We start from the raw sequence: 20,000 nt of genomic DNA, 5'->3' as shown, positions 1-20,000 counted from the left end.
CTTGCCTAAAAAAGGCAGTATAGGGGGTGACAAGAGCCTTAGCCAGTATCTGGAATCCCAAGGGCGACAGGTGCAAGCCATCTCTGGCAAAGCATTGTGATCTGTCGATCATGTCATCCCAGGTAGACAGATACTGGATCCCCTTAGAATGATACCAGAAGCTTAGCCAATTTTTGAAGTAAATCATTCTGTCCTTGTACTGTGGTATTATTCTGGGTGATGGCAGAATGCTACTCAGGGCTAGGGTCATACCTGCCTGAGCTACATGATCTGAGTGCTCCTCCATGTCTCTTTTCATGTAGTCCAGGGAGGTATGTCTCAGGTCATTCACACCAATATGGACAATGACAGAGTCATATCTGTAGTTGTTGTGGAGTAACCTGAGTGTGTGTGTTATGTGGCGGATCCTGGCACCCGACAGGCAGCTGACAGTAACTTTCTCCTTGTTTAGCCTAGTGAGAGGGATGTCAGTGTGCCTGACTATAGAGTTACCAATGACTAGTGTGTTGGGTACGTTGTTTTGCCTTATGGGCTGAGGTTGAGTGGCACACTGATTTTGTGGGCTTTTGTGGATTTTGTGGATTTGGGTAGGGTTGGGGGGGTGGTGGTTACTTGTGTTTCAGCTTTGGAGGCCTCTGCTGTTTAGGCAGATTTTTATCGAGAATCTGCGAATGTAGGTGTGTGTTTTGTGTTACTATGTGTGGGTTTAGGTGGTGCAGGTTTTGATGGACTATGTGTTGAGTGTGGTGTGGTGCAAGTGTTTACCTTCTCCTCTTGACTGTCTAGTCCAGTCTTGGCTGGAGAGAGCTTGGTTTCCAGTTTGGCTATATAAGTGCATTGCTCACAGGTTGCAGTGTTGGGTGTTAAGAGGAGAGGGTTGTCAGTGTACATGAGGTGATTGCTACATTGCCCCAAGATGCCCAGATTTATCAGGTGGACAGGGGAAAACACCAGGAGCTGATCCTTAGACATGCCTGGTTAGGTGCTTATCAATTGAAGTACTAAAAACTGTTTTCCTCTTGACAAGTGGGGAAAGTTGAGTACTGCAGTCATTTGTAGATTATTTAGTGCTTAGAATGAGTTTTGAAGAAGTGCTGAGCACAAAGAAACAGTTTTGAGTGCCAAAACTAGAAAACTGGCTAGTTCTAAGAGAAATTTTGAAGAGCAGACTTTCTGGCACTGGAATAGTTTAACCGTAGTTAGACGGCGCTGCGCAATGTGCAAAACCGTGCAAACATGGGTTTTTAAACAGAAAGATGAAAGGGATAGAAATAGCCCAAAATGGCCAATAAAACTACAAATTCTGAGCTGAAACCACTCCTCCAGCGACAGATAGGCTGCTCAAAGCTCACCACTCTCACTTATGAACAGAGAATGAACAGAGAAGCTTCCTTCTATCTTAGTAAGGTCTGGGCAACACAGAAACTACAAAACAGCCCAGAATTCAGCAAAATCTGAAAACCGGTCTCTACTGGTTATAGAAAGGTGGGAATCGAGTAGAGAGGTAGGATTTTTTTGGGGGGGGGTTTGAAAATTAAAACAGATACAGTAATATTAACACTTTCAAGGCAGAAAAATGGCTAGAGCACTTCAGTGTGCAGCTCTCAGCAATTAAACACTTAAATATGATCAGTTAAAGTGCAAACAGTATCCGAATTAAAAAAAAAAACTGTTCAAATAAGTAGCAAAGTTAATAAAAAATGCTTGGAATAGTGCGGTTAGCGAAAATAAGCAATAAAAAGCAAAACAGAGGTACTTAATCCACTCTGTTGTAGAACTCTGCAGGACACCCAGGCAGGCCCTTGCTGAAGTAATATAAGTGCAAAAATCATGTAAACATGGGTTTTTAAACAGCAAGGTGAAAGGGATAGAAATAGCCCAAAATGGCCAATAAAACTACAGATTCTGAGCTGAAACCACTCCTCCAGTGACAGATAGGATGCTCAAAGCTCACCACTCTCACTGATGAACAGAGAAACTTCCTTCTATCTTAGTAAGGTCTGGGCAACACAGAAACTACAAAACAGCCCGAATTCAGCAAAATCTGAAAACCGGACTCTACTGGTTATAGAAAGGAGGGAAATGAGTAGAGAGATAGGCTGTCAAGTCCTGCCTACCAACCCCCCATGTGACAAATAAAGCAGGCACATACTCCAACGCATACAATCACACACACACACACACACACACACACACACACACACACACACACACACACACACACACACACACACACACGCACACACACACACACACACACACACACACACACACAGTCATGAAGCCTCATTCTTGCCTTTACAGACACACATATCCACATTGACACATTAACACACATCCCAACCCAACATCCATGCTGATCTTACCTGCACCATGTGTTCTGATGGCAGTCATTTTTTTCTCCTAGAGTAAAATTTTACTTGGCCAAGCAAATCAGGAGCTGCAGACATTTCTTAAGGGCAGTACATGGCTAATTAACATTAGCCACTCCCCCACACTGTCATATTACTTTGTTGTTTCACTTTCAAGACCATTATTTGCTTTGAGATCCCCTCAAGGGGCAAACCTCAGATGTATAGTAGTCTAAGAACAGGAAAGACTTAGCATGACACAAAAACCTTTTGAGATAAGGCTTCAGCATCATGCTAAGCCTTTCTAAATCCCAGGGTGTGTTCTGTTTATTTATTTCATTTCATTGTGTTTTACTAACTGACTTAGTTCCACTACATTATAGTGGAAAATGGAAATTCAGGGAGAAAAGTTCCACAATACAAACACAGGTGTATAGAATGGAACACACTGCACATCTGTTACAGTGTATGAAGACAGTATGTTGCATGACCATTTTGTGAAGGTGCCAAAAACCCAGGTGCAGAATACAAACACAGGTGTATAAGATGGAACACACTGCACATCTGTTACAGTGTATGAAGACAGTATGTTGCATGACCATTTTGTGAAGGTGCCAAAAACCCAGGTGCAGAATACAAACACAGGTGTATAAGATGGAACACACTGCACATCTGTTACAGTGTATGAAGACAGTATGTTGCATGACCATTTTGTGAAGGTGCCAAAAACCCAGGTGCATAATACAAACACAGCTGTGTAAGATGGAACACACTGTACATCTGTTACAGTGTATGAAGACAGTATGTTGCATGACCATTTTGTGAAGGTACCAATAGCCCAGGTAAAGTTCAGTTGCTGGAACATGACACATTTTTATGACTTTAGATTCAAGTTTGCACAAACATTAGTATCCTCTGGGAAAAATATTACTCGCCTTCAAATCATTGTTTATTGTCTCACATGCCATCAAATCTGAATAGTTGACTAATAACACATCAACAACATTGCCAGTTAATGGTCATATTTTAAATATCAAGTCCCTACTAAATCCAGTCCCACAACATGCAACAAAAAGAAAACAATGCTCATAATTTCAGAAATACTGATTTCAGTTCTTAAAACATGAAATTCCATTTTCATGTTAGGAAATCCAGGAATTTTCCCATAATATTTAAATGTAATTTCCAGTCATTACCATGAATTTCTTGCAATATTCTAGTACAGTTATATATGCAATATATAAACAGATTCTAGCTATAGTACTGAACTTAATTGTTCAAGAATTCTGGAAAAAGCAAAAACTAATGGGGAGGTGGGGTTGAAGTCCCAAACCTTGGACAATTTTTAATAATACTCTAATTCATTTGAAAGTGACTAGAACAAAAGGTTTTGCATCAGCATGCATTTTCTGAACAATGAGAAGGATGAAACTCTTAATATCTGGCATTTTTGACTGACTGTAATCTTCAGTTGTTTACCAGAAAATCGTACATTTTACAAGGAACAGGGCAAAAATATGAGGCAAAATTAGGGACATTGATAGACATGAGTCTAGGTACAGAACAGTCAATAAAGCATAGTGACTGTAATATAAATAGTAAATACCAAAGAAATACAGGTTGTGGTGAATGAATGCACTGGTGTAGACTGTCAAATTACATAAAATCGCATATTTTTCCAAATCTGAGACAGCCAAAATTTGGAATTTATTGGTATTTTTTCATGAAAATTTAAAAATCTATGTCTCTGACAAGCTTATACCACTGCATCACAGGAAACAGCTTGTCAACAGCTAATCCTCTCAGCCAACTACCAGAGGTTGACTACCGCTCACACTCCATATACCCTTCTTAAACCCGTGACATTTATTTGGTAATATTCCAAGGGTTACCTGGGGAACAGACTGCTGTACTCCAATCAGTACTGTATAACAGAAAATGCCCTTTATCATTTTACTGTGAGTAAACTGTCTGTTACATGAGTTTCTAAACATATATCATTGTGCCAATGCTATGCTGTTACATAGTATTTTACAAATATCACATACAGACTGCATGACTTCTTGTACAAGGTCACACAATGATATTAATTTGCCACAGATATGCTACCTCATATGTAATATTTTGTAATTTCATTACTATGCCTTAAATATTCTGCTTCAGATTCTTCCTACATGCAAATTCCTTTGGACAGGTAAAGGATGTTGATGTACATATGCTATTTATCTCACAGTTAATCTTAATCTGAATGTATAGACTCCTTCATTCTGAATGGAATTCTAGTTATCTTTTGTTCATGGTCCAATAAATGTGGTAGTTTACCATGATTATTCTGTCTCTAGCAAAAGTTTGACAGTGTTTGTTAAATATTTCTTCTTGATTTCATTTATAACACAGTTCCCCATAATGATAAGCTGTATATAAAAAAATGCTTTGCCTCAAAACAGGCATTTGTAAGAGTGTATCTTGCCTGCTAAAACATAATCACCAAAACAGAAGGAAATATCTAAAACTGTTTACACAGGCATTATGTATCAAAAAAGAAAGTAACTTGCATTTGCTGAAACAAATTTAGATGTACTTTCATAACAATACAGTGGTTTTGCATCTGATATGGTTATCTGATTATAGCAACCCTCATCTGGATTTGTCTGTAGAAGCAATGCCACAAATTATTTTAATTTGTCTAATGAAGATCAACAATATTTTTAGAAATGGTAGCAAGCCTAGCTGATTATTTCACTCTCCATGTGTCTAGCTTATTCATTTCTTCTTTTTGTTCTTTGTGATAACAAATGCCTTTCTGATTGTTTAGATGTATAACATTCATCTTTAAAGACATACTTATTTGCTGTGATTTCATATGCACCTTTTAAAAAGAGGTTTACAATTCAAATATTTTCTTCAGAAGTAAATCAGTGAATTAGAGCACTGCCTCTTTAAGAATCAGTGAATTACAGCACTGCCTCTTTAAGAATCAATGAATTAGAGCACTGCCTCTTTAAGAATCAGTGAATTAGAGCAATGCCTCTTTAAGATCAAGTTAATAGTTTTCTAACACATTAAATGTTATGTATTACACTCCTCACAAAATTTTAGGAAAAGCCATGAAACTTTACATTTTAATAATATTTACTGATTTTTTCTACTTCATGTTTAAGTATGTGTAGACATATTGTTTTTGTTAGCAAGTTAGACCTTTTCATGAAAAACCCACCTCATCTGTTATACTGTGTTCTGTACAAGCTGACTAAATCAATGTGCTTCATATCAAATTTGATACATTTCAAATAAGTATAATAGGAAGGTATAATGTACCTGTATCAAATGCCATGTATACTGTACCAGTATCAAGTGCTACAAATACTGTATCTGTAACAAATGCCACCTATTCTGTATCTGTATCAAATGCCATGTATACTGTACCTGTATCAAATGCCATGCATACTGTATCTGTAACAAATGCCACCTATTCTGTATCTGTATCAAATGCCACGTATACTGTACATGGATCAAATGCCATGCATACTGTATCTGTAACAAATGCCACATATTATGTATCTGTGTCAAATGCCACATATACTGTACCTGTATCAAATGCCATGCATACTATATCTGTAACAAATGCCACATATTCTGTATCTGTATCAAATGCCACATATACTGTACCTGTATCAAATGCCATGCATACTGTATCTGTAACAAATGCCACATATTATGTATCTCTTTCAAATGCCACATATTCTGTATCTGTATCAAATGCCACATATACTGTACCTGTATCAAATGCCATGCATACTGTATCTGTAACAAATGCCACATATTATGTATCTGTTTCAAATGCCACGTATACTGTACCTGTATCAAATGTTACGTCTGCAGTTGATATACTTGTACAACTTGTACTCTCAGCAATAACTTTCACTGAGTAAGTCAATCCACAGGAGAGTCCAAATATTTTGCAGCTTGCAGTTAATGATTTGCAGGATTTCTGATGCCCATCTACTGCTTGTGCTATTACCGTGTACGATACTGCCCCTGGAGTGGCTTCCCAAATCACAATGGCTATCTGCTCAGCGCAGTAATACTGTGCTTGAATGTACTGCACTGGTTCCATAGCTAGGAAAGAAATAAAGAAATCAGAGATAAATCAGGAAATTAATTATGATTTCTGAACATTTTTGGAACTTAACAATGGCATCTACTTTTGAAAAAGGAAACAAGCTTGAAACAAGTCATATGTATGCAGCTCAGGGACATGAGTCAAAATAATTGGGACACATAAAAAGTGTAATGTTGTGCAGGTAGGCTGCTAAGCCATATACTTGTACAATTAGATGTTAATGGAAGAGAGGAGATACTGAATGGAAAGTATTACCATTTTAGAAACAGCAAATCATTTCAGAGATTTTTGCATTTTGGTTAGTGACAAATGATATGTAAATGCACTGACAAGTGTATTAACATAGTGAATAAGAGAGGATGAGGTAGGGATGGGAGCAGGCAACCAGAAGGATAGCATTAGTCAGTAAATTTCTGGACTGAGGGAGTAACCGGGACAACCACTCTGGACAAAGCTAGTCAGTCTGAGGTGCGTACAGGTGGTAGTACAGATGCTCTAGGTAAAATATTGAAGGTAAGTGTACAGGCTGCCCATTTTTAGTTCAGAGGCTTTTATGAAGGACATCTGGAAAAAGATAAATTACAAAAACTGCAATATTTAGCCTTGCTCTATCCTCCATGATATGGATTCCCAACTGTGTCCCAGACAACCAGGGTTCAACTAGCAGTCCTGACAATAGAGGAGCCAAGCAGAGAGAGAGAGAAGTTAAGAGAAATAGCCCATTCACCTCTCACAGGGGTAGAGGCTGTGCATGCTCAGGGGCACACTAAGTGGAGATAACTTCATAGATGAGATCAGGACGTTCGCTGCTTGTGCCTCGATGGTGAGTGGGGGTAGGGACCGGATGGGACATCCCTTGCAGAACTGAGTGGATGTCCTTCGCTGTCATCCTATTAATGACCCACCCCTTACCCTTCACTGAGTGCATGCAATAGGGACAGGGAAACTGAAGAGAAAATCTTGATCCACACTAATGGTTGAATGAATGATGGTCCCTGTAAGCCCTGGGCTGATTAGCCATTTGAGTGGCTGTTGATCAAAACACAGCAGGGAGAAATAACTGGTAACAAAAAAGCTCAATATTTTAGCTGGCATGAGGACAGAAAAAAAAAAGCTTGGTGAATGTTAACATGTTCTATGATGGATGACAGTTTTTTTCAAAGGATTTCTTTGCAGTGTCAGTTACTTTCACTATGCCCCATTAAGTACTACAGTTTTCGTGGGCTTATTTCAGTAGTGCAGTAATATACATCACAAATGGTCAAACAGCAATTACACTGAAGTCTGTTTTATCGAACAAAACTGTTCAAAAAATGAAATAACTGTTTCTTGCAAGGTGCATTGGGGAATCCATTTCCCATATCCCCTGCTAACTTAAATATGCCAACTCCAAGATTACACAATACTGGAATAAAAAGAAAAGTCTCTTTTCCTCTATTTATTTAGCAACCTCTTAGAAATGCCAATATTCTATGCATTTTCTGACATTCATTTTGACCACTTTTAATTGAACTAAATGTGTTTCATAATAATGTTATTCTACTGCCTAACATGCTTCCATTTTAACTTTTTGGCTTTTGCCTGGTCAAAAAAATGAGCTTTATGAATTTTATTTTGCAGGTGTAGGGATTTGGATTAGTTCTTTTGCTGCTATACCTCCTTCTCATCCAGAGGCATAGCTATGGTAGGGTAACGAAGACACAATCAGCAGGTGCAGTTCAGGCTTCAGTGCATTACCCTCATTCGGAAACAAATGTCGATATTGCATTTGTGATGACTACTGACGTGCATGAATTACAGCAAGTACCTTTTAATTTAAAAGGAAAGAATAGCTACTTTCTGTGTTTTTTTCTTTTTTGTTTTGCATTTGAAATTAAATTTGAAGCATTTTAGCAAACATTGTGTTGCATGTATGTCATGAGCTGTAGAAGCTACTTACAAATGTAGCAAGCAGTTTGCTGCAGTTTAAAAAGAGAGAAAAGCTTTTTATTCCCCTATTCTCCTCAGGTCTGAGGAAAAGAACTTTTTGCTCATCAATTTAAAATTGAAGAGGAGCACCAGATTCAGGGGATGGCATGAGGTGTTGGAATACTTAGCTATACCTCTGGTCTTATAAGCTAACTAATCCACAAACATTTCACCTGCCAAAAACAACTGGTTGAACCTTCAACTCAAAAAGATGTCTTCTTTAAGTCATTTATCACATTGGTTCATAGATTCATAGGTAAGTACCAAGTTGGCTACCACTGTGGGTCATTTTAAGCTTAGTCAGTTTCCCCAGATTCCATTTTTCTGCTCAAAATAACCTATCTCATTTGGCTATAATTTGGCCTTATCCATCACATGGTCAATAATTATATATTATTCACTCCCTTATCCCCTCCAAACCTATCACAACCCCCCCCCCCCACATATCTGAAGAACAGGTCATCAAAGCCTTATCCAAGGCAAAAAACACAGCATCTATGGGACCAGACGGCATCTCAGGCTGTCTTCTAAATAGGCTAAAAGATTAACTAGCATCACCATTAAGTACCCTTTTCAATCATAGTCTAACCACAGGCTTTACTCCTGTGGAATGAAGAACAGCAACAGTTATTCCCTTCCACAAAGGTGGCCTAGCAACAGACCCAGGGAATTACAGACCCATAAGCCTGACCAGCCTCATCTGTAAGGCCATGAAACATATCATTGTGGAACTCATAAATAAAGACACAGGTGACCTCCAAATCATGGATCCTGTCCAATTCTGCTTTGTCAAGGGCAGATTCTGTCTGTTAAATCTTGTGGATTTTTTCAAAAATATGACCAGGGCCATTGATGAAGGCAAAACTGTGCACACAGCATACCTCGACTTGGCAAAGGCTTTCAACACAATCCCACACTCATGCATTGCTGATAAACTTAGCAAACTGAATGTAAACCCCTTCATTGTAAGATGGGTTGCCAACTGACTCACAAACCAGATACATATTATCAAAGTGGATGACTCCACATCAACCAGCAATGTTACTAGCAGGGTGCCACAGGGGTCAGTGCTGGGCCCCCTACTGTTTGGCATATACTTCTCAGAAGTTCAGGTAAAAACTAAGGGGTTGTGGCTGACTATGTTTGCAGAAAACTGCAATCTGGGTGCAATTATTGAATCCCTGAATGATGTCAGTATACTCCAGGAGGGTCTTACTCAGACCAACAACTGTTGTCTTAGTCACGGTCTCAAACTGAATGCAAAGAAATGCATTCTCATTTCCTTCAGCACAATGTCCTTTCACACTATCAAATCAACAGCAATACCCTAAGTACTCACAAAGTGGTAAGGGACCTGGGATCACAAGTTGACTGCGACCTTAATTTCTACTACCATGTGTCTAATGTAATAAAGAAGGCTTTCTACGTAGCACACTTGATAAGTGAAGGCATCATAGGTTCATAGGTAGGTACTAGGCTATCGGGCCAAGGGCCTAAATAAGCCTAGCCAGCAAGGTTCCCTGGCTTACGCCATCCAAGAAAGTTAATTTCCTGTGCCCCTGTCGAGCAGAGCCACAGAAGTGATCCCCTGGGTGTATTTCCTATTTCCCATCCACTCATCAAGATTTTTCTTGAAGAGTGCTAATGAGGAACTTTGCTTGACATAGATAGTTTCATAGTTTCATAGTATAGTACTAGGCTATCTGCCCTGGGGCATTTGTAAGCCTAGCCATAGTGATGTGGCTTTTGCCACCCCATGAAATGGTACAAAAATGTACAGAATAAATCTAGAATACTGTGCCTCTGTCTAGTAGTGACACAATGAAGGTCCCCTTATATAATAGAATTAGTTTACTGTGCCCCTGTCTAGCAGTGACACAGATGTGACCCCTGGGGTAAACTTACGATCTCCCATCCACTCATCAAGATTTCTCTTGAAGAGAGTCAGTGAGGGGCTCTGCCTAATATGAACTGGGATCCTGTTCCAAAGCATGGGAAGCCTCTGGGTTATGAATCTATCCCTCCAGCATGTCCTATTCATACTTGTGCCGAGGTTTAAGTCTTTAGCTCTCGTGGTCCTGATGGATTTGGAATTTTTGAGATGGAGCATGTCCATCAGATCCTGATTGGACATGGCCTTGTACGTCAGGCAGAGATCACCTCTGAGCAGGTGGTATGCTACTGAATAGAGCTGAAGTTTCTTTAGTCTGGCAGAATAAGACATATGTTGGAGACCCTTGATCCTTTTGGTGAGGTACTTTTGTGGTCTCTCCAGCTGTTGCAAATGCCAGGTGAGGTACATACCAAATGGGGCATTGTACTCAATCATGGGTCTGATGAGGGAGGAATATAGGGGTACAATGACATCCTTGGATCTGGATGTGAATCCCTTCATGATGAGGTGTGCAAGGTAGAATGTTTTTCTAGCCACTTTGGCAATGTGGGTGTCAAATGAGAGGTCGCTGTCTACTTGGGTCCCTAGGTCTCTGATTACTTTTTCCGTACTCAGTGGGTTGCTGTCTATGTGATAATTTGTGGGTACTTTGTTTTTCCAAAGGGATGACTATACATTTTTGGCATTTAGTTTAAGGCGTGACTACGGCACCAGTTGTCCGTTTCAGTGAGGCCTTTTTGTAGGATGTGTGTGTCTGCTGGTGTATCGACTATGGCGCCTAGTTTGCAGTCATCTGCGAACTTTGTCAGCCACAGCCCTCCCATGTTTGCTTTAACATCTGAGAAATAAATGCCGAACAAGAGGGGTCCCAGGACAGATCCCTGTGGGACACCACTTGTGACTGGCTTTGAGTCTGACATTGCTCCAGCGATTTTAACTTTATGGGTTCTGTCCTTTAGCCAGTTTGCAACCCATCTAGTGACATAAGGGTTTACTTTTAAGCTGTTTAGCTTATCTATGATGCCTGAGTGGGGTATTGTGTCGAAGGCCTTAGCCAAGTCCAGGTATGCTGTATGGACTGCTTTGCCCTCATCAATGGCTCTAGTGACTGTTTCGAAAAAGTCAACCAGGTTTAAAAGGCAGGATCTGCCCTTTACAAAGCCAAACTGGGTGGGGTCAAGTGTCTGTAGGTCCCCTATGTCTCTGTTTATGAGTTCCATAACGATTCTTTCCATAGCTTTGCAGATCAGGCTAGTTAAGCTTATGGGGCGGTAGTTTCCAGGGTCTGTAGAGGCACCCCCCTTGTGGAGTGGGACCACTGTTGCTGTGCGCCAGTGTTCAGGTACATATCCCAAAGTAAGGCTAAGGTTAAATAGCATTTTTATGTGTGGGTTTAGCTCCTCTTGGAGTTCACGTAACACGCACCCCGGGATACCGTCAGGTCCCATTGATGCTGTGTTTTTTGCTTTGTTTTGGGCGGTTCTCACTTGGACATCTGAGATGACAGGGAGATTACATTCAGCTGGGATAAGTATTTCTTCTTTTGGGGGTGAAGGAGGGAGAAATTTGCACTGAACCTGTCAGCCAGAATGTTAGCAATATCTGTGGGTTCAGTGTATTTTTGTTGTTGTGAACCAACTCTGAGCATATCTGAGGGTTTCTGCCCAGGTTTCTAACATAGCTGAAGAAGGCTTTGTGGTTATCTTTAGTGTCCTTAGCGATTTTTCTCTCAAAGTTTGCCTTGGATGTTTTTATGAGAGAACGTAGCTTTCTGCTAATGTTGATCAGAGATGTCTTCCCTTCATGGGATTTCGCTCTGACATGCAGTAGCTTCCTTCTTTTGTTATACAATTTGTTTATGGCTGAGGTCCTCCAGACAGGATGCTTACATTTGGTGGAGAGGGACTTGGATTTGTTTGGGATTGCATGATCCATGCATTCTTGGAGATGTCCATTTAAAGCATTTGTGAAGGATTCGGCATTGTGGGATGTGGTATCCACTGGCACAGTGGGCTTAAAGGATACCATCTCAGTCTTAAGAAGAGTGAAGTCTGCTTTTGAGAAGTTTTTCACTGTGGTCTTTTGTGCTGGGGGTGGAGGTGGGATATGTATATCCAGGGTGATTAGTTTGTGGTCAGATCTCACTAGTGAGGGGTATACTTCCAGTGTGGAGCATTTTGTCCCCATGTTTGTGATGATCAGGTCTAGTATATTATCTCCCCTAGTGGGAGAGGTGACTAGTTGTTCCAGTGCATTTGAATTTATGAATTCCAGGAACCTTTGGGCTAGGGTATTAGGGCTAGAATAATGTACCCAATCTATGTTTGGGTAGTTTAAGTCTCCCAGTATGATGGTATTTTGTGATACATTCATATCCTCCAATGTCTTCAGGAAGGCTGAGTGGGGTTCTTGAGATTGGGAGGGTGGTCTGTAACATGCTACCAGTTGTATAGCAGTTTTGCCTATGGTTAGTTGCACCTGTATGGTCTCTGATGCTTCATGTGTTGCTACTAACCTGGAGGTGTGGGTGTCCTTTATGAATATGGACCTCCCCTCCTTTGTGGTTCGGCCCGGGTTTTGGGGCGAAAAGCATGATCTGAGGTATAGCCTGGTAGCACTGGGGTGCTCTCAGGAGCCTTGAACCAGGTTTCAGTAACTGCACAGACGTCGATGTTCTCCATGCTGAGGAGTGCATCAAGTGCCTGCATCTTGAGATTTAGACTTCTGGCGTTGAGCAGCATTACCCTTAGTTTTTTTCCATTTTTGTTTTCTAAGGAGGTGGGTTTGTCTTTTGAGCCTTGCCTAAAAAGGCACTATGGGGTGGCAAGAGCCTTAGCCAATATCCGGAAGCCCAGTGGTGACAGGTGTAAGCCATCCCTTGAGAAGCAGCGTGGCTTGTCCAACATATCATCCCAGGCAGACAGACATTGGATCCCCTTAGAATGACACCAGTACTTGAGCCAATTGTTAAAGCTGATCATCTTGTCTTTGTATTGTGGTATCATTCTTGGTGAGGGCAGGATGCTGCTCAGGGTCAGGGTCATACCAGCCTGGGCTACATAATCGGAGAGCTCCTCTATGTCTCTTTTCATGTAGTCCAGGGAGGTACGTCTCAGGTCATTCACACCAGCATGGAGAATGACGGAGTCATATTTGTACTTGCTTTGGAGTGACCTGAGTGCGTGTGTTATGTGGCGGATCCTAGCTCCCGATAGACAGCTCACAGTCACCTTCTCCTTGTTCAGCCTGGTCAGTGGGACATCATTGTGTCTGACTATGGAGTCACCTATTACTAGTGTATCAGGCAAGGTGTTTGGCCTTAAGGGTTGCGATTGGTCGACACACTGATTTATTGAAGTATGTGTTGCATGTGTTTTGTTTTGAGGTGGTGGATTTTTGGATGTCTGCTTTGGGAGCCTCTGTTGTTTTGGTAAGTTTTTATTAGAGCCTCCGAGTATGTCTTTGTGTTTTTATGTGTTTGGTTTGCAGTTGTGGTAGGTCTATGTGGGACTGGGATTGTTGTGTGTGTGGTTGCCATCTCCTCCTGTCTGGTCATGCCAGCCCTGAGTTGAGAGAGTTCAGCCTCCAGTTTGGCTATATAGTTGCATCTCTCACATGTATTTGTGTTTGTTGGGAGGAGGAGAGGGTTGTCTGTGTACATGAGACAATTGTAGCATTGTCTCAAGATACCCAGATTGACCAGCTGAACTGGAGACAACGCCAGTAATCTACCACTCGACATGCTAGAACAGTATAAGGGAGTGGTATATCTTTAAAGGAAGTGGATATTCACAGGGGTGGTAAGTAGATGTAGTGCTTTACTTAGTACGAGAGTGCTTACTTAGTAGAGAAGTATTGAGAACAAGTGCTAGGCTTATAATACAGTGAGTAGTCTGGTTATACTAAGAGTAGAACTTCCTTAAGGGAAAATTTGAAGAGCAGACTTGGCGGAGCCAGAAAAAGTTTAACCTTGTTTAACCGCGCTGCTATCATACGACCGCAAAAGCCGTGCAAATGCGGATTTTAAACAGTGAACTACAAAAGAGCTAGAAATGGTCCAAAACAACCAATTACTACAGCTTCTTGTGCTGAGGTCACTTCCCCCAAGGACAGGTAGGCTGCTCAAGGCTCCCCACTCCCACTGGTGAGCAAAGAAACTTCCTTCTATCCAAGTAAGGTAATGGACAACACAGGAACTACACCACAGCCCAGAATACAAAAATGCCTGTAAACTGGTCTAAACTAGTCGAGGAAGGTGGGAAAACAAGGATTATTTTTTTGTTTTTTTTGGTAGAAACACACAGAAAATGCAGAAACAGTGATAAATTAGTTACACAGGCTAGCACACTTTAGTGGCAGCCTCCACAGTTAAATTAAACAAACAAACAAGCAAACTTTCGATCAAATTCGACTAAAATGTAACTTTAAGTGCAGATTTTAAAATAATGCAGGAATCAGTTAAAAGACAGTTCAGGCTAGTTCAAGGTAAGCTACAGAAGCTATTCCAAGTGAAAAAAAAGCAAAGATACTTAAATCCAGAAGGTAGTCGCTTTTCTGAGTTCCCTGCTGCTAGGACCACTCTGTAAACCCACGTGGAGCTTGTCTGAGCAGTATAGCCAGAATAAAAAGCCCAGAGGCGGATTTTAAACAGTGAACTACAAAAGAGCTAGAAATGGTCCAAAACAACCAATTACTACAGCTTCTTGTGCTGAGGTCACTTCCCCCAAGGACAGGTAGGCTGCTCAAGGCTCCCCACTCCCACTGGTGAGCAAAGAAACTTCCTTCTATCCAAGTAAGGTAATGGACAACACAGGAACTACACCACAGCCCAGAATACAGCAATGCCTGTAAACTGGTCTAAACTAGTCGAGGAAGGCGGGATGGGTAGGTTGTTCCAGAGTATAGGAAGTCTCTGAGACAGGAATCTATCCCTCCAGCATGTCCTGTTTATTGTGGTAACAAGGTTTAGGCCCCTAGAGCATGTAGCTTGGAGGGATTGGGATTTCTTTAGCTGTAGCATGTCAAATCTCACAAGCAAAAGAGGTTATAACCCCTATATACTCAGCACTAATCTAGCCCATAACTGAATATAATGCCCCATTCAGCATGTACCAAATAAAGCACCTGCAGCAATTTTAGAGACCTCAGAGGTTTCTAACAAAGATGATCAAGGAACTCCACCACGTATCATAGACAGACTGACTAAATTCCCTGTCACTATACTCAGTATCATATAGACTTCTTAGGGGAGACTTATGCCTGGCTTACAGAGCCAAAACTAATGAACTTGTTGCAGATCCGTAAATCAACCAGGATTAGGGCTACCTGTTACAGGGACCTAAATATGGCCTGCGACTTAAATAGGACATGGTGGAGGGACAGATTTATCTCCCAGTGACTGCTGCGTTTTTGAAATAGGCTAACTATTCATGTGAAATAGAGCACTTCTATGAAACTTTTCAAGAGGACCCTGGATGAGTGGATGGGGCACCATAAATTCTTACTGGGAATAAAGCCCACAATGCTCCTGGACATGGACAGCCATTACTAAATGCAATCTTGGGTATTAACTAAAATTTCTACGTTATTACATTGAGATGAAACAGCTAGGCTAGAAATGACCTCTGGGTCTATAGTCTATTAATCTCCTATGACCCCATGATCCTATTACACCTAATGAGAATAAATGGGATCATATCATAGATAATTTGAGGGGATCCATTGATTTAGGAGCTGCCTCTTTCCCTTAGGGGGAAGTCCCAGGGGTAAATTTCTGTTTCCCACCCACTGATCTAAGCTGTACTTGAATATGGATAGGGATAAACTTTACTTTATGTGGATGGGGAGTCTGTTCCACAGCAGTGGTATCCTCTGTGAAATATACCTATCCTTCCAAACCATTCTGTTGATGTTGGAAAAGAGGATTAGATCGCTAGACTGAGTATTTTTGATGCCATTTGACTTGCTGATATGCAGTAAATCCATCAGTAATGGGTCAGTGAATGTGTCTTAGCAATTCATAGGATATTGAGTCTGTAGGATACTGAGTATATTAACATGGCTTTGAGTTGGTCCATGGTGAACATGTTGTTTAAGCATTGTATCCTTTTAGTAAGGTATCTCTGTGGGTGGGCTGACTGGGTCTATAGAACCCGTTTTCAGCAGAGGCCCAGGGAGAAAATACAGTACAATACAAATACAGTATAATCCAATAGAATAAAGATTACATTAGAAATACTATACAAAAAATAAGTTGAAAGAACAAACTGCTACAAGATGTTGCAATATATTACTACACATCTGGACAATTCCATACAGTTAAAACATTACAGATGATAATAGCCACTCTCATCATACATGATGATAGTGTCAAAAAAAAAAAGTACATAGAAAAGTGCAATGTGTGACATTGACAGTTACAGTACATGCAAAATAGAATGTTAGTTTCAGTTAGGAAAATAGCAGCCAGAAAGTCAGTGATGCAGATAGATAGTGAGAGAGAGTTAAGAAGAATAGAAGCAATAAAGCCTGAGCAGTAGCTTAAGGATATGGTATAGAAGCAGAGAAGGAGTTAAAAGAGCCTTAGGATCTTGCAGTCTGTGAGGGATTGAAATGTGACAGAAGAGGAAGACCTGAGCATTAGGCAGGCTTTATGCAGGAGCAGAGCCATGTATTTTTGAGATGATTTTTTAAAGAGGCTTTGAAATGGGTTAGGCCAGGCATAGACCTGGTAGCTAGAGGTAATGAATTCCAATGTATAGATACAGAGTATGAATACAGAGAGTGACCAGGTTTTCGTGTGGGTTTGAGATACTGAAGAGATTTTTGTCTTCTGATCGTAAGGATCGATTTGGTGTGTAAGGTGTGACTAGATTGGCTAATGCAGGGCAGGTGGTAGGCTTGAAAATAAGGTTGTGCAAGGTGGATAGCTGAATAAAGGCAGCTTGGTTGGGTAGTTCAAGGCAGTTTAATTCTAGGAGTCGTTTATAGTGGTGTGTGTGATATTTAGAGTTTGTGGCAAACTTTGCAACTTTGTTGTAGCACTGTTCCAACTTGCTTAGGGTAGAATTTTGTAAGTTAGTTAAGATAGGGGCACCATAAAGAAGAGAGGGAAATAAAAATGTTTCTGCAAGGGTAGTTTTGGTTGCTGCCATAAAGAAATGTTTGTTTCTATATAAGCGTCCCAGTTTTTGATGAGTTTTCTTTGTATTTTGCTGTATATGGGGGTCAAATGAAAGTTTATTGTCAATGATAACAGCTAGAAGTTTGGTTTCCTGCATTATTTCGATGGCAGTGTTGTCAGATGCAAGGATGTTGACATGATCAGTGACAGGGGCAGTGTTTTTGGGATGAAAGAGTACTAGTTTTGTCTTCTTTGGATTAAGAAAGCGTTGGGCATTTCTTAGCCGGGATTTGACTGCAGTAAAGTACTGCTGAGTTTTTGAGAGTAGTTCTGGTAGAGACTGAGCAGTGCAGATTATGGTGGAATCATCAGCGTATTGAATGAGGGTCCCAGGGTGACAGGCAGTGTGAAGGTTGTTTGTGGAAATGCTGAAGAGTAAGGTCCTAGGATGGAGCCTTGGGGGACTCCAGTAGGATTGTGGAGGAAGGGTGAGAGTTCATTGGACCATTTCACTGCTTGTTTATGATCCGTGAGGTAGCTCTGAAACCATTTTACTGTGTTATGTGAGAAGCCTAAGTTACATAGTGTGTTCAAAAGTAAGGGGTGAGACACTGTGTCAAAGTGCTTGGAGAGATCAATGAATACTGAGGCCATATAACATCCTGCATCTCTGGCCTTGTTGGTGTCTGTAAAAGATAATAGGGCTGTAGCTGTGCTGTGGCTAGATCAGAAGCCATGTTGGGTTTTGGTTTTGCAACAGATGTTGCATTACCTGCTGATGGATACCTCTCTTGAGAATCTTGGATATGGGTGACAAGATGGATATAGGATGGAAATTGGATGGATCAAAAGAGTTGCCTCCTTTGTGGATGGGGGTGATGTGAGATTGTTTCCATATGGTAGGTACTTTTGATTTGGATAAAGAGCTATTTATAAGGATACTGATTGGGTAGGCGACTGAGTTAGCAACCAGTTTGAGGTAGTATTGGGGGGGGGTTGTCAGCTGAGGTAGAGCAGGGTTTTAGTCTTTGTAGCAGTTTCTTAATGGTGTCAGTGGGTATGGGCTGAAATGAGAATGGGGTTTGTATGACATTTTGTTGAGTAGTGGGGTTAGTCACGACAGGGTTAGAAGTAGTTGATGGCCTGGAGTCGGTGTCTGAATAGGTTGAAGGGGGGGGGGGTCCAGCATTAGGGGTGTTAGTTGGTCTGAAATTGATTTTATGAAGTACTTGTTAAAGTTTTCAGCTATTTGTGATGGAGGGGTATCAGGTGATAGGGTGCGCTCCCCATTTCTTCCAGGGTTAAGTAGAGTTGATATGGAGTGCCAACATTTACTGGGGTTGATTTTATGCTGGAGTTGAAGCTGGGAATAATATGACTTCTTACCTCTGTTGATTATTTTTGTCACTTTGTTACGCAGTGTTTTGAAATTAACCTGATTTTGTTCATTTTTGTTTTGTTTCCAGGTTGACCAGGCTAGGTCCCTTTACTTCATCAGGTGTTTACATTCCTTAGAGCCATGGTGCTTCATCAGGTGTTTACATTCCTTAGAGCCATGGTGCTGAGTTCTTTTTGATTCTTTTCATACGAATGGGAGCTGGTGTGTTAAGTATGTGAAGGAGGGTGTTATTAAAGTACAGTACAGCATCATTAAGGGGTAGTTGTTTAAGGGGTGTCCAGTCTATTTCCTGTAGGAGATTGTTGAATTTATGCTGACAAAAATTTGTTGAGTTCCTAACTGATTTTATAGTGTGTACTCTTAGTTGTTGGGAGTTTGTTCTAAGGGAATAAGTTGGTAAATTATTGCTCAGGGAGCTAGACAGTGTACCAGAAAAGGGGTAACTGGCAGGGTGGGATACTAGAATCCAGTCTAAGGTGGATTGGCAGGTAAGGTCTTTGCTGTATCTTGCTGGAGCATTGATGAGTAAAACCTTACAGATTTATACTATTTGTGGGGGAGTTGGAAGCTATGGTTTTCCAATCTGTCGTCTCCTAAGATTATTTTTTCAAGGTTTATTGTTTGGGATGTCCAGGATAAAATATTTCCAACACTGGTATATTGTTACCTGGTGGGATATATATTACTATTATGCAAATTATTTTTGATATATTGAGGTTCATAAGGAGAGTAGTACCTCAGCATTGGAGAAGATGGGTATATTACTGGTGTAGGGTGTGATGTTGAGCGTATAGGGATACAGAAGTGCTATCCCCCCCCCTTTTTTTAGCTCTATCTCTTCTGGTTATTGCAAAGTTTGGAGGTATTATTTCTGAGTCTTTTACATTGGGGTAAAGCCATGTTTCAGTAAGGGCTAGTATCTCAGGTTTATTTTGATCAATCCAGGCATGCAGTGGGGCTATGTTATTACATATACTTCTAAGGTTAAGTGCAAGTATGTTTAAATCTTTGGGGTTACTCTTGTGGTTAGGATTAGAGGGTGGGGCAGGATTAGGATGCATGTCTCCACATTTGAGTAGACAGGTAATGAGGAATGCATATCATGGGAAGTGTTTTTATTCCTAGGTGAGGGTAGTGGTGTC

At 40.8% G+C, this 20,000-nt stretch overlaps 1 protein-coding gene across 1 annotated transcript in view; it reads right to left on the bottom strand.

The window, feature by feature from the left end:
* The window catches only part of LOC122814297, a 780,122-nt gene that overhangs the window by 710,472 nt on the left and 49,650 nt on the right, over positions 1-20,000 (bottom strand). The window contains exon 7 of the mRNA XM_044086885.1: positions 6,210-6,470. Coding sequence (XP_043942820.1) covers positions 6,210-6,470 — 261 coding nt within the window. The remainder of the gene's footprint in view (positions 1-6,209; positions 6,471-20,000) is intronic.

Source organism: Protopterus annectens, chromosome 10.part0 (assembly GCF_019279795.1).
Source record: "Protopterus annectens isolate FY-2018-M chromosome 10.part0, PAN1.0, whole genome shotgun sequence".
NCBI lineage: Eukaryota > Metazoa > Chordata > Ceratodontiformes > Protopteridae > Protopterus > Protopterus annectens.
This window is presented reverse-complemented; position numbering and strand designations above follow the sequence as displayed.